Raw genomic sequence first — 27,902 nt, forward strand, 5'->3', positions numbered from 1 at the left:
GTTGTTTTTATTCCTTAGATCTCACAGGCCTGCAAAAACATGTGTGCTGAAACAGGGGTGGGTCAGTTCCCAGGCTCCAGGGGCAGAAGGGAGAGCTTTGCCTCTCCTGCGCCCGCTCCTCTGGCCCCACAGGGTCCCATCGCTGCTTCCCACCCGTGACCTCCCGCAGTGGGTGCAAGCACTGCAGACTCATCCGCCAGGACTCAGACTCTCTCTACGCTTACAAGGGTGAAATTCGGCACGGCTTTTAGGCTCTGCAGAGCAGGGATCAGATTTTTTATCTGTCCTTGGCTCTGAATCTGATCGTGAGCAACATCGGCCCAGGTAGAGCTGGTGCCTGACGGCTGCAGGCAGCTGATAACGGGGCCTTGCTGAGGGATGAGCTCACTTGCTGCCCAGCTCATTAAAATATGATGTATCAACAATTTCCTGGTCATCATTACGGCCGAAGCATCCAGCTGAGGACCAAGCTACCAGCCCCCTGCGGCAGAGCCGGCTGCCAGCCCCGTGTCTGGCCACAGCCTCTCGGGGTGGGCTGTTTCCCTCCAGCCTTCAGCCCGTAACTTGTGAGAGGCAGCGGCTCCTCCCGAGGACAGGTCAGCGCCCAGGATTTGGGAAACCCCCAGCTGAACGGGCTTTATGTGACCCTGAGCAAGGCACAGCCCCTCCAGCCGGCGCGGCAAAGCACCGCTCTGCTCCCTTGCAAGGGGCAGCTGAGACGGAGGCATCAATGCCTTTCAGGTGTGCTTGGGCCTGACTCTAGACTTACCAAGAATAGGTATTTACTTGACTAATTAACATAATTTGATTTATAGGAAGCTGTTGAATTGTGGGTGCAACACCTGGGTTAGCCAAGTTGTGAAATTAAGTTCTCAAAGACCAGAAAAGTTAGGATTTAGGACCAGAACGCTACTTTTGAGAAACAGGTCTTCATGTGATTTGAAGCTCCTTGAACTGACGTCCAGGTATGCTCCCAGTTTGTTTCCTGAGCCCCGTGGGCCATCGATAACTGAACGCGCCCTGCAGCTCCCAGGGCTTTGGGAAGCCCGGCTCAGGCAGATGGCAGCTTTTTAGCTTTCAGTCTACGGGAGAATAATTTTCACTCGGTGTTCCTGGACCTCGCTGGGCAAGTTCTGCTGGGTTACTTGTTTGTTTTCAAGGGTGAGCAAGGACCAGTGACAGAACCAGGGTTCAAGGGGTGGGCTCCAGCCCGCGCTGCTGCGAGGGGGACGGCGTAGCTGCGGGGGGCTCGGGCTGGGCGGGGGGGGCTGGCTGCCAGGACCCCCTTTCTGTGCTTATTTCCAGCGGTGACTGTGCCCGGGGCTCTGTGGCCCGCGGCTCAAGCCGGCTCTGAGCGCTTGAGGCTGGAAAAGGTGCGTTTCCTCGCAGGCTCCGGTGGGATCCCGCGGGGCGGTGGGAGCCTCCCCTCCTACGGAGCAGACGCAGGGCAGCGCTGCCCCGGGGGGAAGCGGGCATTGCACAATGCTTTGCATAACCGGGCACGGCGGTGTGACCCCCCCGCACCCGCCCGGGCCGGCGGCTCCCCCCCCCCGGGCGCCGGAGGAGGCGGGAGCGCGCAGGAGCCGGCGCAGCCGCCCCAGCCCCCGCGGGGGCCGGTGACCGGTGACCGCGCTCCGGCACCGCCCGCCGGCCCGGCTGGCAGCGGGGATTTGCCGGGGGGGCTGCCCCAACCCTGCCCCTGCGGGACCGCCCGCTGCCCCCCCCCCCCGCCCGGCCCCGCCATGGCCTCGGGCAAGGCGGCGGGGGAGCGGCGCTGGGAGCTGGTGCGCTGGTGAGTGCGGGGGCCGGGCTGGGGGGGACCCCGCCGCTGGGCCAGGGGAGCTCCGGGGGCTGGGGGGGCCGGTCCGGGGCTGGGGGGGTCCCGGCAGGCTCCGGGAGGGGGGACCCCAGCGGGCGACCGGGAGGGGCTGAGTTTGCAAAGGGGGGGTCCCGGCTCTGGTGTGGGGAGGGATGGGGTACGGGGGTGCTCCTAGCCCCGGGGGGGAGTCCCGGCTGCTGAGTCAGGTGAAGAGGGGAATCCCGGCCGGGGAGGGCTCCGGGGGGGGGGGGCGGGCCAGCCCCGGGGCCCCTCGGGGTGGTCCTGGGTACGGGGCTGCGGTGGGTCCCAGCGGGGCGGCTGCTCCAGCCGGGGCCGGGGGCACAGGTCCCTGGGCAGGGAGAGGGCGGTTCGGGGCTGCAGCTGCGGCAAGGGGCATCTCTGGCATTTGGGGTCCAGTAGAGGTAGAAGAGTCGGATCCTAAAGCGAGATCCTGCTTCTGGGAAACGGCCCTGCCCTGCCCGGGAGAAGCGTGGGGACCAGCAGTGTCCTGGTCCCGGGCATGCCTGGGTCTTGTACCTGCCAGCGGGAAGTCTCTGGGATGCTCACGGGATGCTCTGGGGGCATCCCGGCTCTTGTCGTGGGGCGAAGGGGTGCTGAGGCTGCTCAGGGCTTTGGCACGTGGGGACCTGCTTCTTCCTGCTGGGGACAGGGCGATTGCAGCGACCGGAGCAGCTGGGATGGGCTGACATTGGAAACAAGCTTTCTCTGTATTTTTTTTTATTTTTAATTGTGGAGTTGTGACGTCCAAAGCTTGTGACTTTTGAGCAGGGCGCTGTAGCGATGCCAGGCTGTGACTGGGGTGACTCCCGTTACAGCGTGGTGCTGCTGATGTAGGGGCTGGGAGCGAGCCCAGGGCTCGTCCCGCATCCCAACACCGGCCGGGCTGGGAGCAGAGCCAGGCTGGACACTGGGGCTCCCAGGTGTGGGTGGGATCCCTGCAAACCTGGGTGAACAGCCAGAGTGGAAATCATCAGAGGATTGCTCAAAGCTTATGAAGATTTTTTTTTTTTTTTTGTCTTTCTTTTTCCCCTCCTCAGCAGCCTGGGGCACTTCTTTTTTTGCACGCTTAGACCTAAACTGTTACAATGGCTACTTGCCTTGGCCGTTCTGCCATCCCCGCTGCCTCACCCTCCCTTCCTTCCCAAAAGACGTTCTGGCTTGCCTGCCACTACTTTGTGCAACGTTATGATATGCAAGAGCTGCAGGGGAGCACGGGGACTGCAATGTGCTTGGTTGCTTATACCAAGGAAATTAGCAGGTCAGCCTGTACCGGGGATACTCAAGGAGCCTTTCAGGTTTCCTTTTGCTGAGAGCAGGAGGTCCCGGCTCCGGCAGGACCCCGCAGCCCTGGGCTGGGCTGGGTGAGTTCGGGCAGGCGGCAGAGCCCAGCAGCAGCCAATGGCTCCAGCCATGGCCCCGCTTGTTAGGGCTGCGGGGAGCCCGTGCCAATGTGGGGCATCCCCTTGGCCCCATCCAGGCAGCGTGGCTGGATCCCTGCGGTTAATGGTGGGAACGCAGTGCCCAGAGCATCCCCACGCAGAGGAGAGGACCGCGAGCTCGCCCCAGCCCTGGCTGGGGTTTCATGGATGCCGCAGCTGTGTGTGCGTGCGTGTCTCCAACCAGTACTACAGGGGCTTTAAATAATTAATTGCTTGCTGATGAAATTTCATGTTCAGAGGAGGGTGTGTGAAGCGCAGCTGGTTGTTGGGATAGAGGCAGGCAGCAGAATTGTGTTCTGAAAGATGGGAACAACCGCAGTTACCAACATCTTACTCATGTAACAGAGAACCCGTACTTCTCTAATCAAGATAATAACCATCGATTCATCACTGGAATGTTATTTGATAAGCCTCAACATCTGGCCTGACATTCGAAATACTGTTAGGGAGGCGTTTCTTGGAGCCGGTGATAACGCCGGGGACAGGGCTGGTGCCGGGGCTGGTGGGGAGCGGCTGGGCGGGAGCGGTGGGAGGCAGCGGTGGGAGGCAGGCTGCGCCCTGGGGTGGGGATGCTGAGCGGGGGGTGTTGCGCCTCTGCCTCCCAGGGTTTTACAGTGAAACGTCCTGCGCTGCTTTGGGAACAATTGCTTTTCGCTTCTCTCCGCGTGGGAGTTACGGGAGCTCGTGGGTCTGGCCTGGGGGGGTCCCGCTGCCTGCGCTGGGTGATGGGCACCGCTGGCCTGGTGGCAGCAGTGGCTGGGGGGCTGCTGTCCCCTCCCTGGGGGATGCCCTCGAAGGGATGCCCTGTCCCAGCCGTGGCTGCGTGCCCATGGGAGCATCCACTGACGGGCAGGGATGGTGCGGGGATGCAGACGGATGGGGCTGTAATGTCATTATGCTGCTTCCACCGAGGAACACGTTAGCGGTGGCGTTGGACTCGCCGCTCCAAGCAGTGCTGTGGAGCCAGCCACTCTGCTCTCCGTGTCCTGCAGCTCCCTCTCCACAATCCTGCGCTAATAAATATTTCAGTCTTTCTCGCTGTTATTTTTAGGTACGTGCGAGAAGGCCGCTTCCGGATCGAGGAGAGGACGCTGACGGCTTTCCAGTGGCTGTACTCGCCCCACCAGCACCGCATCGTCAGCCGGGCGGACCTGGGCTCACCCAGCAGGTAAGGGGGGCCCAGTGGGTGCAGGGCTGGGGGCTGCGGGGAGCACTGGCCTGTCCCCTGCCAGCGCTGCCGGCAGCCTGCTCTGTCACCAGCCCTTGTGGTTTTGATGTGGGTCTCCTGAGCCTCAGCCTGGCTCTGGAGCCCTGTGAGCATCCGAGCAGCTTGGGTTTTGCTTTAAAGTAAGGTTCCAGCTGCAGGGGTCGCAGCTGGGAGCTGCAAACATTGCATCAGCACCCCTCTGGTTTAAAGCAGTAGAATCATAGAATCATTAAGGTTGGAAAAGACACCTAAGATGATCGAGTCCAACCGTTAACCAAGGACAAATTACTGACTGCCTCCCCAAACTTTTATTTTTAAAAAGCCATGCTTTTGGTCAAGCACACAATCTTTTGAGGACCTGCTTTATGCATGTAGCACACTTGAGATGTACTTAAAAAAATAAATTGGGAGCCAGAGCCTGCGTAGCTCCCAACCGTAAATGATCTCTGGAAAATATTTTTTCTGATACCCCAATTTCATTTGGTGCTTAACCTCTCCCGTTCACAGCTGGTTGAGAACATGTCTCGGAGCTAGGTCCTGGGCATGTGCCGTGGCTCTCCCTGCTGATGCATATGCATCGCTGTCGGTTCAGATCCCAGTGTTTGGTGATAAAATGCCATTAACATAAAAGCCTTGCGGGCCTCAAGACACATATAGCGCAGTGTCTGTTTGCCGGCCTGTTAAGAGCACTGAAACACCCCGAGTCCCTGGGTGGCTGCGTGGCTAAAAGCTTTTCCCTCTGTATTTCAGCAGCAGTTTTGCTCTGAGAGCCCTTAAAGCCCTGAAGTATTTATCTCTCTGGAATCACATGTATCAGAATAACAGCAGGAGGGAGGGGGTGCCCGAAACGCCCGGCTCGCTGCGGGGAGCAGGGGCTGCCCGGGCTGAGCCCCTGCCCGGGACGGGGAAGGGCTGCGGGTGCTCTCGGAGGCTCCCTGCAGGGTGAGGGGTCTCTGGGGGGGACGGTGCTGCAGAGCACCCCGGGCTGGGCGGGGAGGGCCCTGCCCCGCTCGCGGGGAGCAGGAGTGGAGGCGACATCCACGCCTAGAAGAGCTTTCTGGGAGCAGGAGGGAGGTGCCCCACTTTCCTCGGCGGGAGCCGTGGTGTGCGCGTGTGCCGCGGCCGGCCGCTTCCCCAGATGGCAATTCCTCCGCCTGCAGCCGGAGAGGCTTTCCAAAAACTGAAATTACCATGCTGGTTATTGATTTTAACTAATTTTTACAAATTGCTATCAGAGGCTGCGTTAATCTCACCCCTGATGCACGTATATCATGCAGCATGTGGGACTTAAATGCGTGTAACGCCATTTATAATTCATGTGAAATACCATTGGGGCTAATTCCCCTGGATTCATTTGATCTCCCAGTGGGCTGGGAAGTTACTTGGAGAAGTCCGGTAGAGTGTGTGGGACATCATTGTCCTGCATCCTCCTGGCCCGGCGTGTCCCCGCTGGCAGGCGGGACCGGCACGGTGAGCGGGCAGCCGTGCTCGCCTCCCAGCACCGACGCTCGTCTCGGCCGCAGCGCGTTGCTGCGGAGACTTCGGCTAGGGAACGTTTTAGTGCCTCGGGTGGCACGCTGACACTGGGATGCTCTGTGGCATTTCAGGCTGCCGCATTATTTATCTGTCACATTAATCGGGTCGCTGTCTCTATTTTGCACTTGCTGCTTTTTCTTTGCATAATGGTAGCGACAGAGCTGAGCAAGAGGATGGCTGATCTGCTGGAGGCGTTAATGTAACAGGTGTATTATTTTTTTTATTATTTGTACACATTAATGTACTCATCGGTCCCACTTGAGCAGCACTTTATAGAGGGATGAGAGCATGGGTCCCGTTTCTTGTCGGAATCATAGAATCACAGAATGCTTTGGGATGGAAGGGACCTTCAAAGCCCATCCAGTCCATCCCCCTGCCATGGGCAGGGACATCTACAACCAGATCAGGCTGCTCAGAGCCCCGTCCAGCCTGGCCTTGGATGTTTCCAGGGATGGGGCATCTCCCACCTCTCTGGGCAACCCCTGCCAGTGTTTCACTACCCTCATTGTAAAAAATTTCTTCCTTACATCCAGTCTGAATCTACCCTCTTTTAATTTAAAACCGTTACCCCTGGTCCTATTGCTATTGGCCCTGCTAAAAAGTCTGTCCCTATCTTTACTTATCAGCCCCCTTTAAGTACTGAAAGGCTGCAATAAGGTCTGCCCGCAGCCTTCTCTTCTCCAGGCTGAACACCCCCAGCTCTCTCAGCCTTTCCTTGTAGCAGAGCTGTTCCAGCCCTCTGACCATTTTGGTGGCCTCCCCTGGCCCCGCTCCAACAGCTCCATGTCCTTCCTGTGCTGAGGACCCCCGAGCTGGACGCAGGGCTCCAGGGGGGTCTCCCCAGAGCGGAGCAGAGGGGCAGAATCCCCTCCCTCGCCCCGCTGGCCGCGCTGCAGGGGATGCAGCCCAGGAGACGCTTGGCTTTCTGGGCCACGAGAGCACCTTGCTGGCTCATGGCCAGCTTTTCATCCCCCAGTACCCCCAAGTCCTTCTCAGCAGGGCTGCACGCAATCCCTTAAAACAGGGATTTAAAATAGGAAACAACCACCCAGGCGGGTTGGTTTTGCCCTGGTCCCACACACAGCATCGTGTTCGGAAGCAGCAGGCACGCTGCTGCCGGCAGAGCTGCTTTGGCTGGGATGGGCCTCTCCTGCACACGGGAAGGCTTTTGGCAGTCGGGCCCCGCTGCCGGGGAACAGCACGGTGGCTGTGGCCGTTTGGTTCGCCACACAGCAAACCTGGGTTCAAGAGATCGTGATGGTTTTAAAGACTCATGTGGCTGTTGGTCACCAATTGCGAGCGCTGGCCTGGCCAAGCCGCATGCGCTGCTGGTGCGCTCCGGCAGGGACCAGGCAGCGTGGAGGCAGCTGGCCGGGGAGCAGCGTGGGGTGCAGCGGGCTGCCCAGCTCAGCCCTGAGCACCTTTGGTTGCTGGAATCACCTGCGTCGATGTTTAGTGCTGTTAAACAGGTTTCAGGGCTGCCAAAAGAAGGAATTGCACTGGTTTCACTGAATCTCTTCAGGAACCAGGGGGACCAAAGCGATGCAGCTTGTGATGGCCGGGCTGAGCTCTGCGGTGCAGGCTCATCCTTTGGGCTCTGCTGGGTGACGGCAGCGTGGGGCTGGGGTCGGTGCCCCATGAGCTAGAAAGGAGGGGCCCATTGATGGGAATGGAAATTTTGCCTTTCCTTTCGGTGAGTCCAGATTTTGGCCCTGGAAGCTCTTCTTTTGTCTGGTCCAGTCTGTGTCTGTCTTTAATTCAGCTGTAACTGATGAAGGGACTCGCATGTAAGACTGAAGTCTGCTTTCAAAGCTGAATCCAAGGGGGTTTGCTCCATTTTCTCGTTATTTTTTCACAAAACAGCCCTTTCACTCTCAAAGCCCCACGCAGGTTTAACAGGCAAGATCCTCAGCTTTTGCTGGTGGGTATTGCTCCAGCGATGCTCCTGAAGCCCCGCCAGTGGATAACCCTTGCCTAGGAGCCCATCGCACCTTGAGCCTCATATTTTTTCCTTTTCCCCCCTCCAAGTTCCCAGCTTGCTGACACGCTTCACCTGAGCAGCACTCATTCCTCTTCCCTCTGCATGGGTGAAGCGTAGGGGTGTCTGCAAGGCAGGGTGAAGCAGGCAGGGCAGGGCTGGAGGAGGGCGGCTCTGCCCGGCAGCAGCCCCCGGCTCTTGCTGCCCCCCGCCCGGGCTGTACCGGTCCCTTGGCCGGGGGCGCAGGGGCCCGCGGTGCGCAGCGCCCGGCGCAGCCTCCCCGGGGCTGCGGTGGCTGCGGGGCTGGGAGACCGCGCTGCTCCGCACCTCCCCGCGCCGGGGCTTGCAGCCGCTGCTGGCTTTGCACAGAGAACAGCGAGGATATCGAGGTAAGACGCTTTCCAGCCTTGCTAGATCTGAACCGCGGTCACAATGTATAGCGGTATTTAAATAGCGTGTGGGGACTAGAATGTAAATATCCAGGGTAAGCCTTTAACAGAAAAGATTTAAGTCTGTATTTGCCCTTGTTTTTACCCTGCGTGGGCTTGTCTGAATGCAAATGTGAGGCAGAGCCTGGGGATCTATTGTTGAGATGCTTTACAATTCTCGGCTTCTCTGTTTGCGTCTAAATATGCGATGATTACTTCAGGCAGCACAGGCTTTGTGTGTTGGGGGCTTGGGGCCAGGGGACGTGGGACCTGTGCTCCGCTGTGACCGGTGTGGTGATTGCCATCGCTTATGTTAAATATTGAAAATTCAGAGGAGGCAACTTCAAAAGGTCCTTTCAGTGCTCTGCTCCGATGGCTTTGGGGGTCTGCAGCGTTGGTGCCTGCTGCGAGCGGCTCTCCGGCAGGCTGCGAGGGGTTGCGGTCCTGCTGTCGCAGGGCACCTCCTTTGCTGAGGGGCCCCGCTTTTTTTTGCATTTGACAGAAACAGAGCACGGAAGGAGATTGTTCTGAGCCTCTCTGCGCACCCGGCGCCCTGTTTGCGGAGTAGCCCTCCTCCTCTCTCCCCTTGAGCGAGATCACAGCTTATCTCTGTCAGACAAGCAGCGTAATGTCTGCTCACAAGGCAGAGCCAGAGCAGAGCGTTTCTCCTTATCCTGCTCATCTCTGCGGGCAGAGCACTGGTGTAGCCCGGTGTGCGAGCTCGGTGGTGCTGATAAGGGCTGTGCGAGCATGTCGCCTGCATCCCTGGTGTACACGGGACGCGAGATGGATCCTGCCTGGTACTGCCTTATTTCCTCATCTTCTGCAGGCTCCAGGCTCCGCTGTGTTATTTAAGACCGCTTGTTTTAGTAGCGCAAGGGACATAATATCTGTCCACACGGCACGATTTATTGGGGGTTGGAAACACGCCAAGGAGTCTAAATTCAGATTCAACAAGAAGCGTGATTCCAGCCAGCAGGCTCGCTCTCTGCACACGCCAGGCTTAAGAGCTATTTCGTTCTCCCTCTGCTGCTGATTCCTCCCAAAGGGCAGCTCACGATAACCATAGCAGCAAAACTGCCTTTTTTTTTCTTTGCTGATATTGGTTTTATCATCCTTCCTTCCTCTTCGTGGCTCAGCGTATCCACATGGTAGCGGGGTCCTGGGGGCTGCTCGGAGAGTCCCTCTGCTGCTGTTGCCTGTCGCGTACCTGGAGTCAGATGCTCTGGTTGTCGTTAGCGGCTGCTGTGGAAACAGGAACAGGACTTCAGCAGCAACAGTGGGAAGAGACATTTTTTCCAGGAGCTAAAAACAGCTCATTTTCCCCAGACCTCTTACCAGTTTTGTGGGGGTAGATGAATCCCTGCTTAGAGTTAACATCTGCCTCCAAGTTGGATGCCAAACCAGAAGGAGCTGTTTCTTGATTCGGATTTGAATCTAGCCCAGCTCTTTCAAAAAACCACCCAAAATGGTGGAAAAATACAGGTGATATTGGCAAGATGTAGCAGGGTTTTGAAAAGCTCGAGTCCAAAGCGCGCGTCTTGTTTTCAGTGTTTAGATGGAGCCATGTACAAGTTTGGCCTTGAATCTGAGCCCTGATTGCTGCCTAAATCTAATCCCGTGCCAGCACATCTTGGCTTCAGGCGGTCGCTGCTTAACCGTGTGCTGTTGGAGGGCTGGGGAGCGGGGCAGGGCGCAGGCTGGGAGGAGAAGCCCCCGGGAAGGAGGGTGCGAGGGCGTGCACCGCTTCCCTGAGCCCAGCTCCCTGCGGCTGCGGGCACCATCTCCTCTAATGTCTTCATAAACATGCTGAGTGTCAGTTAGGGTTTTTTTTTTTCCTTTACTTCTGTTATTAGGAAACCGTTCCAGAGACTGTTTATATTAAAGATTAGAAACCTCCTAATTTCCAGCCAAAGCATGTTCAGGTCTATCTCATGCCCATGCTTTCCTCCCACCCCCACATTTTGCCAGCCCTGCTTTTTCATTTAAGCGGCTCTTTTTCTGTCTCGCCACAATTTCTTCAGAGGCTGCAGTCACGTCCCCCCTGTGTTTGGCGTGTGGTCTGGGCCAAATGCTCTTTGGTCCAGCTGTGTGTCAGCACCCGCCTGTCCCCCACCTGCGGGATCCCCTGGCCCTTGGAGCGGGCGTGCGGCAGGCTCCCTCCCCGGGTCTGTGGGTGACAGGACACGTAGGTGAAAACCAGCAGGAACGGGGTTTTGTCATTTTTTTTGCCCTAAGGCATCCTCCCTCCACCAGCCCCCGCAGCGCCCGGGCGAGCAGGCGATGAGCTCCTGCTACTCCCGGCAGCGGTAGCAGGGGAGCACGGCATGGGATGCACAGTAGATGTGCAGGTAGCCATGGTGATGGTGCCCAGGGACCTGGCACTGGGCATGGCCAGCTGCCTGCCTGCTCGCCTGCCTGCCTGCCCGCAGCAGGGCATTGGAGGGGGCCCGCTGCCTTCAGCGGTGCCTGCCCTGCCTGGGGCCGGGCTGTCTCTGGAGCACCCAGAGCAAGGGACGCCGTGTGCGTATCGCAGCATGCACAGAGAAGCCTTCCTGCCGGATCCTTGGGGGAGGCACGGGGTGTGTGGACATGGGTGTCTGCTACTCGTCCGAAGCATCCTCTCTCAGGCTTGACTTGCATGGGAAGGAGCATGGTTGGAAGAGGTGGGGAAAACACACAGAAAATCTGTGTGCTTGAGCAGGCTCTTCCTAAAGAGAGCCTCTCTAGGGAATTTCACCCTCTTACTAGCAAGACAGCTCTAAAATGGGTGGACCTGAGAAAACAAGCAGCTCTGTACGTTAAATTCATAGTGGGCTGAGAATTTAATGAGCCTGGAAGTCTGTGTGGTGACTTTCTGTGCATAGCGCTGTGATCAGGCAAGATCTGTGTTCCTCTGCATTAAAGAGCTGGGTCGTGTGATGCTGGGAGAAACCAGTTGCTAATGTGTGTCAGGCTGGGTACCCAGAGAGCATCTGTGTGTCCAAAATGTGATTGCTGGCGATGTTCTCGGTGCTGCAGGGTGCTCAGCAAACCCAGTTACCCCCAGGAGGCCTGAAGGCAGCAGCCGGGGACCCGGAGGACTCTGGCTCCCGCGACGCTGTGCACAGGGTGAGCTTCGGAGGGCTGGGGAGTCGCTTGCTCCTCATGGCAGTGAGCGGGGCTTGTTCCTGAACGTACAGCCTGGACTGCGCTTTCCTTGCCGCCCCTCTGCACTGCCTGGAAGCAAAGAGATCGATACTGCAAAGAAAAGACAAATTAGCATCGATGGACTTCAGATCCAGAGACGGTTAAACACATTGATTTCTGATGATGTTTTTGTCCTGAGCCAAGCCAGGCTTTGCGGAGTTTGGCCTTGTCTTCCTCCACAGTGGTTCCGTGGAAGCGTTTGTGTCTCTGCCAGGCTGAGCGCAGCCCTTGCTGGCTTGTCCCAGAGCCCTGCTCCCACCCACCGCCAGCGTTCACTGGGATGTGCGTGATGGGGGGCTCTGGGACGGCCCTTTCCACGGTCCCCAACTTGGCTGATCAGAGTTTGCCTGTTTCTGTTGGTCACTGAGCTGCCTTGTTTAGGGAATGGATCCGGTCTCCCCGGTGCCACTGCGTGGTTTAGAAATCACTTTACTGTGAGCAGCGGCGCTACCCCGTTCCTGCTGCCCAAAGGCGTTTGGGTACCTCGGTACTCGTGGAGTGGGGATGCCTCCAGAGATGCACGGGGAGCAACCGCCCCTCTCCCCTGCGATGGCTGCTGGGTTTATCCTGCCGGGGCCGTGGGTTCCCCAGCTCCGAAGCGTACGAGGACAGGACCCCCACTGTGCTGGGCTCAGTCAGTTGCTGCAACCAGCAGCCAGTGGGTTCCTCCACCTCTCTTGGTGATCCTGGGGCAGATCTGGTGCAGCCTGGGGCTGTCTGTGTCCGTCTGTGTCCGCCCCGGGGCCTCGGCAGGGTGAAAGGCTGCGGTGCTGGCCGTGCTGTTGCCAGTGCCTTCGGTTCACACCAGCTCCACCTTTTTGTGGTGTGCAAAGAGCCGGCCAGGGAGAGAGAGAGAGCCGCATGCGGGGGCGGAGAGGAGCCGGGGTGCTCTGGGCTGGATGCGGCCGCATGCGGCTGAGTCATCTGACCTTTCCATCTCTCCAACATCCCCTGTGCAGCTCGGGGCAGCAGTGCAAGAGCTCATTAGGAACCTGAAAGCTGCAGCTAAGCCAGGGGCTTCGGCTGTGGGGGACATGGGCACCTGGCCAGCGCTCGGGGCGGGGGCTCAGCCAGTGCCTGTTGCTGTTGCTTTCCTGGGGTCCCCTCCTTCGTGCTGTGGTCCCCAAGGTGTAGCCGGGTGCTCCTTGTGCCACCGGGAATGCTTGTGGCGCAGCACCTGGCTGCGGGGTCGGCAACCCCTCTGTCGCCGCTGTCTGAGAAGTGACGTGTCGCAGGTCAAGCGGTGGCGTCCTCCAAGATCTGTTTTTTAGCCGTTTTCATAGAACTGAGCAGGAGGGATCAGATCGTTTTGGATGTAGGGATGAATCTGTGAGCCATTAGCGGTGGCAAATGACATCAAGAATGTGGAAGAGGAGCTGGAGCATGGTCTGCAGCGTGGGCTGGGCATAACCTTGCTCTCCAGAAGGAAGAGGCTCTCGGGCCTTATCCAGCACTGAATCTGCCCCTGGTATGTAAATGTTGTGGGTGGAAAGTGAGCTCCCTGGAGCGCTGACCCCAGTGTTCATGCTCTCCATTGCCGTGTTTCTGACGTCCCCGGGTGGGCTCTGCAGACCCTGGCAGGGCCAGGAGCCAGCCCTGCTCTCCCCAGCTCTCCGCTGTCCCTTGCCCCCACCTCGCCCCAGCAGCTCGCGGCTGATGCTGAGCAGAGCGCGCGGGACGGGGTGAGCACAGCAGCGGGGCTTTCCTTGAGCTGGGCTCTGTGGTGTCTAACCCAGCGTCCCCAGAGCGGCGACCACAGCCTCCTGCACGGCTGGCACCCGCGGCTCCTGGGGTTCCCGTGGAAGCCCTGGTGCTTGCAGGAACCGGCGCCATTAGCTGCAGCGACCCTGCAGGACTGCCTTTCCTGAGGAGGCTGCTGATATGCTGAATTTTTTTTCTGGCCAGCTGAGCATTTTGCTGGGAATTAGCTCTTCATTTCTGTGGGGATGTGTTTGCAATTCTTGCTCTATTCTGCAGGCTGATCCTCCCAGTTAAACCTTAGATGTATTCAGCCCTCCCTAATGAGTTTAACAAGCGGGTTGTAGATCAGCAGGCTGTGCGGCTCGCCTCCCCAGGCTGCTGTCCGTCCCTAAAGAACAAAGTGGCAGATCGGGCTGTTGGAAAGAAGCAGTCACGGAGTCCCCTGCAACGCGCGGCCCCGTGGCTGACGGAGGTACCTTACGGTCTCTGGAAGCTCTCCTTGGCTTTACTGTTCTCTGGCTGAAGCTCACCTCTTGGGTGACAAACGGCGTTCCCGCTGCCCAGCGCGGGGGCTGAGGAAGCCCCCGTGGCAGCCGGTTGGTGCTGCAGACCTGTTGGCTGTTGAGCGGTGAATAGCCACCTTGGAGAACTGGGTTTTGTGGGAAGCTGCTGTTTAAGGCATTGAGTTTCTCACTTCATTTCACTTCAGCAGCACCATAAAGGGGAGAAAATACTGTTAAAAATATTCCATGCGCTGAGTCAGAATTAATTCGGACACTGTTTTCCTTTGCTTTGTACGTTGAGGCTGATGATATGCACAGCGTGTTCTTCCTGCCAGGACAAAATCTAATATTTCTGGGTGCCCACAACCTTCCCTAGAATCATAATAGAAAGATGAATACCCTCAGCGTGCCGCATGCAATATTAAAGCACTAATGATGCAATCAGTCTCTCTTAGCCCCAGTAACAAAGGAAAGAATTACACTGCCCTTCCTGGGCATAATTCCGCTCTGCGGTGCAGGCTCTGACTGCTGAGGAGATGGCCGGGTACCCACACCAGCCCCCTCCTCTGCCCGCGCCCGCTGCTCGTCCCTCAGCAGGGGTAGTGCCCTCCGTGCCGAGGGCTCCTGTGGGCAGAGGGTCAGCCCCGTGCTGCCGCCTGCGCTGCAGCCCCTCGTGAGCCGTTCACCTTTCTATGCCCAAATCGCCAGCGCATCCCCTGGGGACCGGAGCAGCAGGTACCGCCTGCACTGGCTGCACTGCGAAGGTCCCATGTTGCAGGGAGCTGGGGACTGAATTGTGCGGCTGTGCCCGCGTGCCTCGGGGCTGGTGGCCTGGCTACGCCATCCTGCGGCTGGCGTGTCTGCAGGAGACCGGGCTGGCAGCTTCAGCCGCCCGGGAGGAAGGTGCCTTTGGACCCTCCTTTCTTTTGCACCGTTTGTTCATGCGTTTGCCAGCACTGCGTTGGACAGACCTTTGAACGCCCCAGTTTCGGTGGCTTTGCTGGCAGCCACAGCTGCAATGTCAGGGGCAGTTCAAGCCCTGCGGTCCCCTGTTAGGTGACGGGAGAGCTGAGCCAGGGCTGTGCAGAATTAGCCTGTGTTTCCTTTTGTAAACAGTATCCCAGCCCAGCAGTTTGTGCTCATTAAGCTCTAACACCACACAGTTGTTGGCACAGCCTTGCACTCCCTCCCCTCTTTCGCTCTTTTATTGTGCCTGGTTGGGGGTGCGATGGAGCTGGCCGAAACACGGGCACCTCTCCCCAACGCTGCTCCCACTGCGAGCCGCTCCGGGGGCTCCAGGGGAGTTTGGTTTTATGAATTAGCTGCTAACAATGTGGCTCGCTGCCCCAGCTGTGCGGCACCCCCTCCCCGGTGCTACCGGTGGGTCTGGGGCTGCTCACCGGAGTCGGGAGCGCAGCCAGGGGAGGTCGGGGCGATGGGCTCCTGGTTCTGGCAGAGGCCCCTGGGAAACGTTAATTTTGTCTGGTGCAGATGGTACCAAGGAGGCATCCTCCCCCAGGCCTTTGTTTCTTAATTTTGGATGATCAGTTATGATTTGGCTGTGCCTGCTCTGAAAGGAGGAGGATTTTTTTTTTCCTTTCATTTTTGAGCCCAACTGTGTGAAATACCCAAGGGGGAAGAGGGGAAGCGAGAAAAATGTCATTGCAGACAAACTATTTCTGGATGCGCTCCCGTGCGGGCGAGGTGGCGCTGGGCAGGTGCTGATGTGATACCCTGGGGCAGAGGGAGGCTGGTGGCCTCTGGGGAGTGGGAGTTGGGTCCTTGGTATATTTTTAACCTTTGCCTGGTTCAAATGCTGTTTGTCACCTCTATCTGTGGTGGCTGACGTGGTCCTGGGGGGCTGCTGGATGGGGATGGGGAGCAGGGAGAGCTCCGCTTCCACCCCCACCGGCCATGGGCATCCCCAGGCACTGGTCCTGCTGGCGCGGGGAGAGGTGGGCTTCATGGCAGGGCTACCTCGCACCTCTCCTGGGCAGTGGGAAATGGAGGCAATTCCCCTATGGCCGTATCGAGGTCCTGCCATCCCGGGGGCAGGTATGTGAATCGCTCTTCATGCTTTAGCAGAACTGTCGTGCCAACGAGGCGTAAGGAAGACCTGCCAGAGTAATTTTGACCTACTGACTGTGATGACCCCCCGTTAAAGGGGAGTCTGGCCCTGCACTGCTGCGCGTCTCCCCATCGCCCTCTCGGCTTCCATGTTGCCTCTGACAACAGCGAGTTCACGTAAGGACTGAAGTGGCAGAACAAGATGCAGTAATTGATGCTTACAGCGCTGCGAGAGTAAACGTTTAAATGAAGAGCTGGCTGTTTTCCTGGGACTCTCCAAGTTGTTTCTGGTGTGATGCCAGCTACAGATTGATGCTTCCCATGGCTGCTGTCGCTACCTGCCACCGCACCTCTGCGTGCAGGGCTGCGCTGGAGCTGCAGCAGCTGGGTGTTGTTCTGATGCACTGCAGAGCTCAGCCATGCGGGGAAGCTCCCTGCTTTTATTTTCAGGCATGTAAATCGTGAGCAGCTCAGTAGAGCTGGGCAGAAATCAACCGGTATGAGTGTAAGAAAGACGTGACCTGGGGGAAGATGAAGTGAGAGGATAACGTCACACTGTTATTGATGCAGAGCTTTAACACGAGTGTGCAGGCCAGAAACGAATGTGCTCCAAGCAAATGTCTGCTCCAAATATTTCATGGTACCTGAATTATGGCTTTCAAGCCTGCAGCATGTTTGGGATTTTTTTTTTTAAATAATGTCCTTAAGAGCTCTAAAATGCAAAGGATTTCCATCATTTCATGCCTTTAAGGAGAGATGTCTGTGGGCAGAAAAGGAGGAGTTGAAATAGCTGGATTTCAATCCAAGCTTTTTTCCTGGAGTTGAGTGATTTCTCTCTCCAACTCCTTATCCCCCCTCCCCTTCTTTCACACATCAGACAGCATCTAAATGTCTCTCAATTTGAAGGTTTTGGGTGCTTGGATGAGAGTCCGACTCCTGCAAGTGCCAAGTGCTGGGCTAGGAGCTGCCTCAAGTCCCCTGGGAGCCGCGTGAGCCAGGTGCTGCCCGGCAGCGCCAAGTTGAGGGGATGTCTTCTGTGTGCACCAGGCGTTATTTTAAATCACCGGAGTAGGAGGTGAGTCTTCGAGTAGCTGAACCAGTAGGACCTTGGCAGTCGGAAGCTTTCCGCTGGCCTTTGAACTGCCGGGACTTTGGGAAGTGGGCTTTGGGTTCCTGTATCTCGTGAGCGCGGTGGACGATGCGCGGCCGAGCAGCTCGTCCCCTCCTGGGCTGCGGCATGAGGCGAGGCTCCGGCGTCGTGCTGGTGGCACCCGCCCCGAGTCCACTGCGGCTCCCGGGTAGCGCAGCCCCCCCAGCTGCCGAAGGGTGCTCGGGGTTCCCACCATTCTTCCTCACTGTGGCTGGTGGAGGGGGAGCCCCTGTTGCAGCCCAGGCCTGCGTGGGTGCAGATGGGCACTGGTGGCTGGTTTGGGGAGGCGGGAGGCGTGAAGCTGGGGTGGCCAGCCCCCTGGGCATGGTGGCCAGCCCCCTGGGCACCATGCACAGCCCCTGGCACTGGGCTCACCTACCCACGGGCTCTGCTGTGCCCAGCGATGGACTGCAGCCTGTTTTCTTGGGGTTTTGTGATTGATGGAAACTCATACCCAGCTAGAGGTCAGCATTTCCATTTAAATGGGATCTCTGGAGCCGTGGGGTTTTTGCTGGTGGTCAGGCTGCAGATGCACACTTCAGCATTATGGAGCTGCTGGGGAACCGGAGGGGAGAAAACCTGCGTGCCGCAGCTGCGCAGGGGCCAGCTGGGAGACGCCTCGCCGGGCCCCGGGGCAGCCAGGCATCTGTTTGCTGTGAGAGATGAGGTGATGGGATTTTTGCTTATTGAGATTTAATGCCTTTAGTGGAACGTCCCCTGAAGTGTGCTGGAGGGTCGGTCGGAGGATCCCGTAGCAGGGAGCCAGCCTGGTGCAGTGAACGCAGCCCTGCTGTTTCGGGGACAGCCAGGGGAAAAGCCACACAGGGAGGCAAACCTCTGCGTTGCCACCAGTGACCGCCTGCATCAGGCCCCAGTGGCCGGCCGGGCTGGGGGCAGCCCCACAGCACGATGCTTGTGAGCAACACTGTGCCCGTGGCTCGGCCCTGATGCCCATGCTGCCCACGCAGCGCTGCCCGTGGCTCCTGCCATTAGGAGAAATACGATATTTGCCGGCATAAGGTTGTGAAAAGCCTGAAGCCACAAAAAAAAAAAAAAAAAGGAAATGACTTTTTTCTGGTGTTTGTATGTGTGCGCTTGTGCATGCGCTTGGGGCAGCTGACCGAGAGGCAGCGGGGTCCCCCCGGCACAGCGCTGCGCACGCTGGCAGGAAGCGCCCGCTGTGGCCATCTTCCACGCGGCTGGCCCACGGGGGCTGCTGGCCCCATCACCGCGTCCCCGCATGGCTGGAGCGCCCCGGCAGCACCGAACCGCCACCATGTTCCACAGAAAGCGCAGCGTCTCCTTCGGCGGCTACGGCTGGTGGGTGCCTTTCCTTTCTATCCCCCCTTCGCTACTGGGAGCACAGTGCCGCGTGAGGAGCTTTTCTTCCCTCTGCGGCTTCAAAGGAGGAAGCGCCGCGGCACTGCAGCGCGGTGCCCTCGTGGCAGAGCCCTTCCCGCTGCCCCATGCCAACAGGAGCGCGTGGGAGTCAGGAAGGACCTTCTTTCGCCATGCCCCTGGGGAAGCCCGGCACTTCAGCAGGCGGGTGCTGCTGTGCCCCAGCAAAGCCCCTCGGGAGCCCTGTGGGTGCCAAGCAGCGAGGCAACCTCCCTGGGGGCTTGTGGTGGGCTCCCGTGGGCACGTCACCTGCAAGAGCGTCCTGTGGTTCTCCCCTCTCCTTTCCCTTTGCCAAGGCCCTGCTGCTTGCTCCTCCTCTGCTTGGGCAGCGATGCTTACGGCCGCCTTTGGCACCTTGCAGCATGTGCAGTGAGGTCCCACCTGGTCCATGGCAGGTTCCCAGCACCATTGGCACCTCCCCGAGTCGTCCCTGCTCTGTCTGTCCTCGGCAGAGCACCACGGCTGCTGCCTGCACCCGGGGTTCAGCGGGATGGTTTGCTTCTCCCGTCCCTTCCCTCCGAGATGTGTTGGTCTATAGGGAAATAGTTTAAGCAAACAGCACTGTTCTCCCTCTGCCCTTCCTCCAGTTTCCCTCTCTCTAAGGTATTTTGTGCCCATTCTGTCTGTGCTGTGTGATTGTGATCAGGCTGTGGGAACCGATGGCCGAATTGGCAATTTTGTAATGATTTTGGCTGTTTGGCACTGGGGCAGAGGGTTGCTCTGCCTTCCCCTCCCTGTGCCATGGTGGCTGGGGTTGGGCAGCCGGGGGCTTGGGGAGGAACCTTGCGCCGGTGGGCTCGGAGCTGCTTGGGACCTGCCGGGGGAAATGCTGAGTAACCGAGAGGGCTGCGAAGGGCAGCGAACCCGTCAAGGGTTTCGGCAAAGTCTCCTGGGAATAGAAGCGCACGCCTTACTGAAGCCGTGTTTTGTCTCAGCTGGATTTTTTTTTTTTCTTTACATAAAAATGGGAAGGAAGCACTCCGATAAACTTCTGTACCAATAAGTTTTGTGAAATGTGGGCTTATTTTGTGGCAGAGAGAAATCGCTGCTCTTGGGCAGCGTCGCCCCGTAGCCACCGTTGGGTGCAGTGGCTCCGGGGCCCCAACCGCACCGGGTGCATCCCGGGAGCTGCTGCCGTTGGCAGTTTCCCGCTGCGATGGAGCAGAGCCGTTACCCGCCTTTGCAGGGGCGTTCGGGGCCATCTGGGCTTTGCTCATTTGTTTTCCTTCTGCACTTTGGCAGTTGCAGGGAAAAGACAGCCATGAGCCAGAGAGTCACGCAGGAAAATGTGGTCTGCTGGCTGTTAGGGGGCTGTGCCGCCATCGCAGTCCGGGTTGGGGGAAAGTGGGGTGCGGGCTTTCCTTTAAATATCAGCATCGGTGTCTGCACAGTCAGAAAGACAGACTAGGGGGTGTGGGGGGAGCCCTGTTCTCCGAGCTCCGTGGGGGGAGCTCCCGAGTGGGGTTGGTGCACAACTCCCTGGGGAAGACACCCCTCGCAGTCGCGTGTTGCCTGGAGAGTGTCGTGCGCAGCTGGGAAAGCGCTTCCCCGGGTGTTTACGGGAAAGGAAGGGACCTGCTGCAGCCCAGTACCTGCATCTGCATCTTCTCACGGCTGCCTGGGCCCGCGGCCGACACACCCTTCCTGTGGGGACCACGCGTGGGGTGACCGGGCACACCCAGCCACCGCTGTCTGCAGTGGCAACCGCTATTTCCAGCCCTCTGCTGGAGTGTGAATCGGTTTTGTTTTTTTTTTTTTTTTTTTCTTTTTTTTCTGTTTACTGGCTGTATCTGCTGCCAGCGAGGTCATGGGAGAAGCGTGCTTGTCCTGGGGTGGCAGATGCGGTGCCATTGCTCATGGACGTAGGGATGTGCATTGCGGGCGATGCAAAGCCGTGGCGTGTGCAGCCCTGGGAGCTGCCACCCCAGCCCCCTGCTTGCACCCCCTTCCCGCCTCACCGGGGTCCCAGTGACCGATGTGGGTGCTAGCCTCTGCTCTCTCCTCCCAGGGTGTCGGCACCCAGCTGGTGTCGGCTGCTCCTTTCCCCCGGGCGCTGCTCTTGGCAGCAGTGGGGGAGGCACCCCCTTTGCTGGCGCTGCCGGGGCGCGGGGAGCCCCAGGGCCGTGCCGGGGCGCGCAGGGAGGAGGCTGGGCTGGGGCGTGGGGTGTTTCACTTCACCCCACCTCGGGAGGGTGTGCAGGGCAGGACCTGACGAAGCGGCTCTCATAACTTAGTCATACTGCAACTGCGGTTTCCCTAGCAGAGGGTTTTCTTTCTTGGGTGTTTCGGGGGTTTTTTTGTTGTCTTTTTTTTTTTTTTTTTCTTCAAGAAGTGAAATAACAGCAACTGATTTTTCTTCCTGTGGTTCCGGCTGAAGCCGCTCAGTGCAGCTCCCGGCTCCGGCACAGGTCCTGCGGGAGCTGCCCCAGCCACCCACTGTCCCCGTGGCTCATTTGCATCTGTCACCAAGTTTGGTAACAGCTATTTACACCAGCACACTTTAATGTTCCATGCGATTTAATAATCAACAAGGTCTGCGGACAGGCTTGTTAAGTATTAAGTGACAATCGTGGCTGCCCTGGGTCTATTTTTAGGAGCAGTAGCGTGCCGGCTTTCAGGAGCTGATGTTTGGGGAAATGCCTGGGACGAAGCTCCCGTGGGCTCGGGGTTTTGTGAGCGCATCCTCGGTCTGAGCAAGAGAGGGACCCAGGGATGGGTGATGGTGTGCGCAGGCAGGGTGGGCAGAGGACGCCGGGGTTGAGCTGGGGTGTGCAGGGTGGCTCTGCCCTCAGCCATGGGGAGCGGGGACACCCCACGCGGGGTTCCTGCTCTGCCTGCCCCGGTGCCAGCTCGGCCTGTGGCACGGCGTGCCGGGGATCCGGCCCCGCTGCGTCACCCGTGGGCGCAGCTTCCTTGTGATAGAGAAGTTCAGCCTGGCAGCGGAGGGAGGTAAAGCTGTGAGTAGAGGGGAAACTGCATTTCTGCAGCCTTGCCGTGTCCTCTGTGACTGCACTGCAAAACAAGCGGGGGTTTGGCAGTTTTTTTGGTGTTTGGGTTTTTTTTTTGAGATGTGGAATTAATTCCATGTGGCAGATAACAGCATTTGCAGTGACTGCCAAAAGACATCCTTTTTGCGTTTTGAGACATTACTATGATTTGCATTAATTACTATTACTGTGACTTTAACCACAATGATTCTGTGGAGACAGGCACTTATTAATGGTGCCAAATAAATAAGCAAAGTGACTGGGGCTCCCAGCCCTGCGCGAGCCGGCCGGGGCTGGGAGTGATGGGGCTGCTCTGTGTCTGGGGCTCGGCACGGGTGCTCGCAGCAGCTGCAGGCGGGCATGGGGGTAAATAAAAGGGTAATTCAGCGGCTGCTGCCCGGGCGGGGATGGCGCAGCCCTGCAGGGATGAGCCTGAGCCGAGGCAGCGACCTGCCAGGTAGGAAAATCCTGCGCTTGCTGTGTCCTTATTCCTTCCCCGTCGGACCGGGCTTCTCGTAATGCTGCAGGGTTGAGCCTGCGGGGTTTGGTGTGATCTTCCCGGTGCGTCAGGTCTCTCACGGGTCCTTTGTCTTTAAATATGTGTTTTGTGGGAGGTGTGGGACCAGTGATTTGGAGAGAGCTTGGAGATGGATAAACGTCCTCCTCTGCTGCCCAGTTCACCTCTGGTATTTCAGGTGGGGAGGCAACAGTTCTCCACTGGTCACTACCAGGAAACAAGTGGCGGCATTTTGTTTTACTTGCTGCCAGGCTTAAGTTTGGGTTAAATTTTGCTTGATTTTGTTTTCTGGTCAAGTCTTTCTGTGGCGATCATCATGTCAGCCAGACTGATGGCACCTCCGAAGGAGGTGCTGGGGTTGGGTTTGCCAGCAGCCCCCGGTACCCGAGTCGGGAGGGGAGACAGCCCTCCCGTCTGCGCCCGCAGTAACACCCTCCTCTGCTTTCTCCCCAGGATCGACAAGACGATGCTCGCCAGCCTGAAGATCAAGTGAGTACCCGCACTTTTCTCTCGTGTAAAGTGATTTCCCTGTGAGATGCGCGGTGCTGAGCGATGGCTTTGTGCGCGGAGGATGCTTTCGTGCTAGCTGGGCTGTCTTCCCAGTTCCAGCTCTGTGCAGTGGTAAACCGGCCGTATCCACGCTTTCCTGGAGATGTGTTTGTGCATGTCACACCGCTTGTTCTCCTGTCAAGTCCAAGGTGATTCAGGCCCTGGCTGATTATAATAAATGCAGCAACACAACTGCTGCGTGATGGGTGGGTTAAGGCACACACGGTGCGATTCACGGGGCAACATCTCTGCCTCGGGAGGGATGGGGGTGGCAATCGGCAGGACGGGCTGCCACCGAGCTTCTGGCTGTAAATTTAGTGAAGTCTGGGGGGTTTTATTTTGCTTTTGAATCTTGCAGTCTGGAAAGGAGGTGCGTGTCGGGGGGATAAGGGGTGTCTGTGCTTATTACCCAGCTCCTGCTCCTGTGCCACTGCGGGGGCTGTGGGTGTTGCTCTGGAGGGGCAAAGATGCTCTTGGGTCCATGAGCCAGTGGTGTTGCTTGGTGGGTCCATCTTGGGTTTGCCATGGACTTGCTGAAAGCTGGCGACGTGGGCTGCGTGGCTTCTGGCGAAGTGGCTGCTGGGCCAGATCCTGCTCTGTAACGGAGTGAGGCGTGCGGGATCACCGCCCCGGCTGGAAAATGCCATCAGCTGGATGGGGAAGATTGAGTGAGAAACGGCTGGGAATGGTGGTACTGATGCTCGCTGTTCTCCCAGCGCTCGCGGCTGTCTGGGACCTGCCTCCCGTTCCCACCAGGCCTTGTCCTCCCGGCTGCGTGACCGGGGGGACCGATCCCTTCCCTCCTGCCGCGGCAGATCCTCCCCTCTCCCCGGTTTCTGGATAAGCTCCCCGAGTCAGGGGTTTTCCATTGCAAGTACACGTGCAGCTCCGACGCTATCAGCATAACCGTGTGCTAATATAGAAATATTCTGGCCAGGCCTCCCTTGAGCTCAGGGTAATGTGTATGGGTAACGGCTCATGCGGTTTCCCTCTATAATCATTACTTGTGCAAATTATTCATTAATGGAAAAGTATACAGAAAGCCTTGGGGGAACCTGCTGCCTGAATGAGCCTGCAAATGCCCATTGTAAACAGCACAACAGAAATGCTGCTGCTAAGCTCAGTGCTCAGGTTTTTGCTGAACTAATGAGAAGTTTAAATCAGTGTTTACCGCTTTTGGGAGTGGAGGGAAATCTCGGTAGACTTTCCTTTTCCCGTGGAGCTGAGAAGGATTTAACTGCTCCTTGTATGCTGCCACGTGCTGTGCCCTGATTTTGCGTTGGGGCCCGTGCAGCAATTCTACTGCAGAAATACAATTTAACCTCCTCTGCCCGCCATGCTGGGCAATTAGTGCCGCGCTCGGAGCGCTGTGCCGGTGCCGTGGGGCACGCTGCCGCGCTCCTGCATGGGCGGGGGGGGGGGGGGGTGTCTGGGGCCACGTTTCTCTCTCCCTCCCTCCTACCCCAGTCGGAGGAGGGGGTTTGCTCAGGGCGTTCAATGAGCATCCACTGGAGTTGTTTTATCCCCGCTATTTGCAGCTAATGCTTTCCACAGCCTGATAATGCTTCTGGTTTGTGGACAGATTGCTTCATTAAATGGTTCTGTAATTGGGGCCCAGCCAGAGTTACATTAGATATTTGTAAAAGCTTTTAAAATAAAAAAAAAAAAAACATAGTTTTGGTTTTCTAACGCCCTCTTATTATTGCTGCAGCCTTCTGGCCAAGATACCAGGCGTAGGCAATTTTCTTCACTGTGTAACTTGTTAACAAAAAGACAAGCTGCTTTCTGCAAGCCGAGGAGCACTTCACAAAGCCTTGTGCATGCTGCAAACATCAATATTGACTTGCAGAAACCTGGCAGGGGAGAAATAGCGCACGGTGGTGGATGTGGCCCCGAGCTTTCGGCTGCGGAAGGGGTCCCAGTGCGGCTGGGGGGCTGCGGGAGCCCCTGCTGGAGCCGGCCCCTTGCGCCTGCGCTGGGAGCCGTTCGCTGGGGCAGCATCAGCCCCTCCGTCCCGGGGAGTGTGGCGGAGGGGAGCAGCGGGCTCTGCATCCCGGGGGGCTCTCGGGGGCAAGAGCGAAGGCCCGATCCTGTGCAAAGCCGCTATTTGGTGAACCCGAGCGCTGCAGCGGGAGGGTGCGAGCACGAAGCTGGGCTGCGGGATGCTCCCCTGCCTGCTGCTCTTGTCGTTCGTCATAATAAACTCGCGCATGCAGGTGGCACCAGAGCATCAAAGTGGTTTTCCCTCTGTCTCTCCTTTTTTAATTTGGGTTTCATTAGTTCCTATGGTAACCATGAATATGTCTGAGGGACTTGGAACCGGAGAGAATGAGTAGACATTGCGGAGTGGGAGTGTCGGAGGAGAGGCGATGGATGGGGAGCCCTGGCATCGCGGTCAGGGGCTTGGCTGGCCCCTTTTGGTGACAGGCAGCGCGGGGAGGTACCGGGGCCGCATTCAGGCAGGGAAGGCGCTGCGGAGGACCGAGCATCCCTGGGGAGGTGCTGCTGAACGGCCCCGTCTGCTGCTCAGTGCCCAAAATGCCCAGGAAGCTCTGGTGAGTTTGGGTCTGGCTCTGCCTCTGGGAGCCTGAAAGCGTTGGCTCTCTAACGGGGAGCTTGGGCTCCCGGTCCCACCGCTCCGGGTTTAAATGTGCAGCTGTCAATGCGCCATCCCTGGCTCTCAAAAGTCGCTGTTCTGGGGCAGGAGAGAGCTGAGTTTCTGGCTGCTGCAGGGAGTCATGTGCTGCTCTGGAGAGCTCGGGCATGCTCCCACCTCGCGTGGCTGGGGGCTGCTCCTGGGAAGCCTTGCAAAGCGCCCAAAGGCAGGGTAAGGGGGATGGAGAGTCTGGGAGAGGGCTTGGAAATACTCTGCTCCCAGGTTTTAGGGGGTGCATGTCCCCAGGGGTGGCAGCAGGAGCTGGTGCTGCGGGGCTTGGGTGCCAGGAGAGGGGCCGGGGCTGCTGACAGCTGCTGGGACCGGGACCAGCCCCAGGGTGCTGCGAGACGGAGACCAAGGCGCTCGTGCAGTAAATGGGATTTGGCATGTGCAGACCCAGGATTTTGGCATGGACCAATTCCACCGCGATCCCTGTTTTTCTGCTAAGTTGTTTGTTTGTTTGTTTGCTTTTTATTCCTTACCTGCTTCATGGGAAAGTGCAGGGGGCAGCTGAACCCCCCAGGCTGGCAAAAGGGATGTGTTCAGAAGCAGCCCTCCAAACTGTGGCTTGGCACTGGTGTTTACTTGTGTCACATCAAGTCTCTGCAGAAAGCTAGCAGCGTCTCCGGGATCGCGGGGTGCTCCTGCGGTGCCCTTAGTGCTCCTTGGGGCACGGCTTCGTGCAGAGCTTCTAAAACGTGGTGGAGGTTGAGGTCAGGTCGTGCTGCCGGGGATGGGAAGAGCTGAGCCAAACGGCAGCTAAACCCACTTCCCGAGCGGGGAGGTCACCCTGGAGGAAGAGTCAGCTTATCAAAGGATCTTTGCATATCAAAAATCAGCCCCAGCCAGATGAGCTTGCCTACTGAGTTTGTTTGCTTCTCATAGCTGCCCTGCTCTGACCCTGGGCAGCGCAGCAAGCGCGGGGTCCCAAGGGGCCGGGCAGGGACCCCTGAGCCCCCTCTGCCTCGGAAAATCCTTGTACTGGGGACGCTGGAGGTGGGAAGGTGCAGTGGGGACGAGCCCATGGGGACCTTCCTCTGATGGGGATGAACCCCCGGGCACCTTCCTCCTCCGTCTGTCCGGACTTCTCGGGAATGAGCTGGTCAGCCAGCCCTTTGCCTGCTGCTGCCTCCTCAGCCCTCCGGTTATTCTCTCTTTGGTATCACCAGTGGGATGTACTGCGAAACCACAGAGTATTTAAAAAAAAAAAAAAATCAATAAAAAAAAGTCCCTCCTTCAGGCAAAGAGTCACCTCTAGCTTTAGCCTTATAAAGCAAAAATAGCAACAAAATAATCATGTCTCTGTGGAACAGAGGAGCCTTGTACACCAATTACGGAGAGTCAGCGTGCATACAGCTAAAATTCACGTGAAAGAGCATGCGATGCTCATCTGATGATGGGAACGGTGGTGGAAGATAGAGATGGGAAGAGATGAAAGATTTACTTGACCTTCGTAAAACGAGCTGTGTCCAGGCTTGAGGCTCTTTAATATTTGATGGACCAGAGCTGAGTTAATGGGAAGATGTGGGAATGATTTAGCTTCTTGGCGGTAGCTGCGCTGACTATTGCAGTAATCTCAGAGGTTTGCGCGTAGGTCATGTGAGGACAAGGTCTGGAGAGCAGATTGCGCCTAAGTAAATTCCTTTGACTTTATTACCACCTTTTAAAATGGATAATTGCATGCAAATGTATGTTTAGCGATTATACTTTAGCTGTAGTAACATATGTGTTGTGCTGCAAAGAAAATGCTATCAAATCTACCGCAAAGCAGCCGTCTGCAGTGAACGGGGGAGGCGGGCAGGCTTCCTATTTCATTTGATTCGTAACCGGTTATCGGCGGGGCCGCCAAGCCCGCCGGGTGAAGCCTCCTGCAGCGCCTCGCTCCCGGCCGGCGTGCCGGCGGAGGCAGTTAGCTCAGCTCCGGTGCAGAAATGAAAGGGAAGAACTGAACGTATGGGGCCGGTGTGCGAAGGACACCTTGGGACTTGGAGCAAACTATAAAATCGGCACTGGGGCTGGAGGGGCGCAACGCGGTCCCGGCCGGTCCAGGCTCCCAGCCAAGTGCTGGGCAGAGTCTTTAAGTGGGTCTGTGTGTGGATGAGCATTAATTGGGCACCCAGCTGAGACAAAGGTTGTTTAATATGCATTGCCCCGCCGGCTCGGACGCTATTCTCACCCCAGAGTGATGCCTCTCCCTTTCTGATGTTGCTCTGTCAGTTATATTAATTTTTATTGATGTGCATGTGGCTCATATAATCAAAACAAATTCTTCTCAGCTTTTCCTGAGCTGTCTTTCTTGGTCTTGACTCTAATCTCACCCTGATTTTTTGTAAAGTTTTGCTGGAAACTTAAACCGTCTGTGATTGGTCACAAACTAGCAGTCCCCTCGCGGGTGTCGGGTGGGTTCCCGCAGGGTTTCCCCTGGGTTCATGCGGCAGCGAGGAGGCAGAGTGCACCCTGAAATGGTCCAGTCCCTTCAAAATGGTGGTGTAAACCCCGTTTACCTCGTTTAATGTTTCCCGAGCCAAGCCGCTGCTCTGCCTCCTCTCCTGGGAGATTCCTGTTGCACCATTGGTGCCAGGGTGGTGGCAGCTTGGAGGCACGTGGCCGGACACAGCATCCCAAGCAAAACAAGTCCTTGTGTCGGTGGCAGGTCTCGTGCCCGTGTCCCTGCTGGCACAAAGCCCCTCATGAGTGCCAGGGAGGCTGCAGGCAAGTGGTCGGGGATGGTGACAGGTCCCTGTTGCTGCCGCGGGC

The 27,902-nt window shown here is 57.8% G+C and overlaps 1 protein-coding gene across 10 annotated transcripts in view; it reads left to right on the forward strand.

The window, feature by feature from the left end:
* The first annotated feature begins 856 nt into the window (after nucleotides 1-856).
* The window catches only part of RAP1GAP2 (RAP1 GTPase activating protein 2), an 84,133-nt gene continuing 57,087 nt past the window's right edge, over nucleotides 857-27,902 (forward strand). For 3 of the 10 annotated variants that reach the window (XM_087751574.1, XM_087751585.1, XM_087751577.1), the window contains exons 1-2: nucleotides 18,204-18,358; nucleotides 22,394-22,429. In XM_087751574.1, coding sequence (XP_087607700.1) covers nucleotides 18,279-18,358; nucleotides 22,394-22,429 — 116 coding nt within the window. In that variant the 5' untranslated portion in view covers nucleotides 18,204-18,278. Of the gene's footprint in view, nucleotides 966-1,636; nucleotides 1,793-4,330; nucleotides 4,448-8,175; nucleotides 8,390-16,941; nucleotides 16,964-18,203; nucleotides 18,359-22,393; nucleotides 22,430-24,911; nucleotides 25,045-27,902 lie in introns of those variants that run through there. The other 7 variants (XM_087751571.1, XM_087751572.1, XM_087751578.1 and 4 more) reach the window with 6 other exon arrangements.

The sequence above is a fragment of the Nipponia nippon genome, unplaced genomic scaffold (assembly GCF_047370975.1).
Source record: "Nipponia nippon isolate SJK-2023a ecotype South Korea unplaced genomic scaffold, ASM4737097v1 scaffold_15, whole genome shotgun sequence".
Classification (NCBI taxonomy): domain Eukaryota; kingdom Metazoa; phylum Chordata; class Aves; order Pelecaniformes; family Threskiornithidae; genus Nipponia; species Nipponia nippon.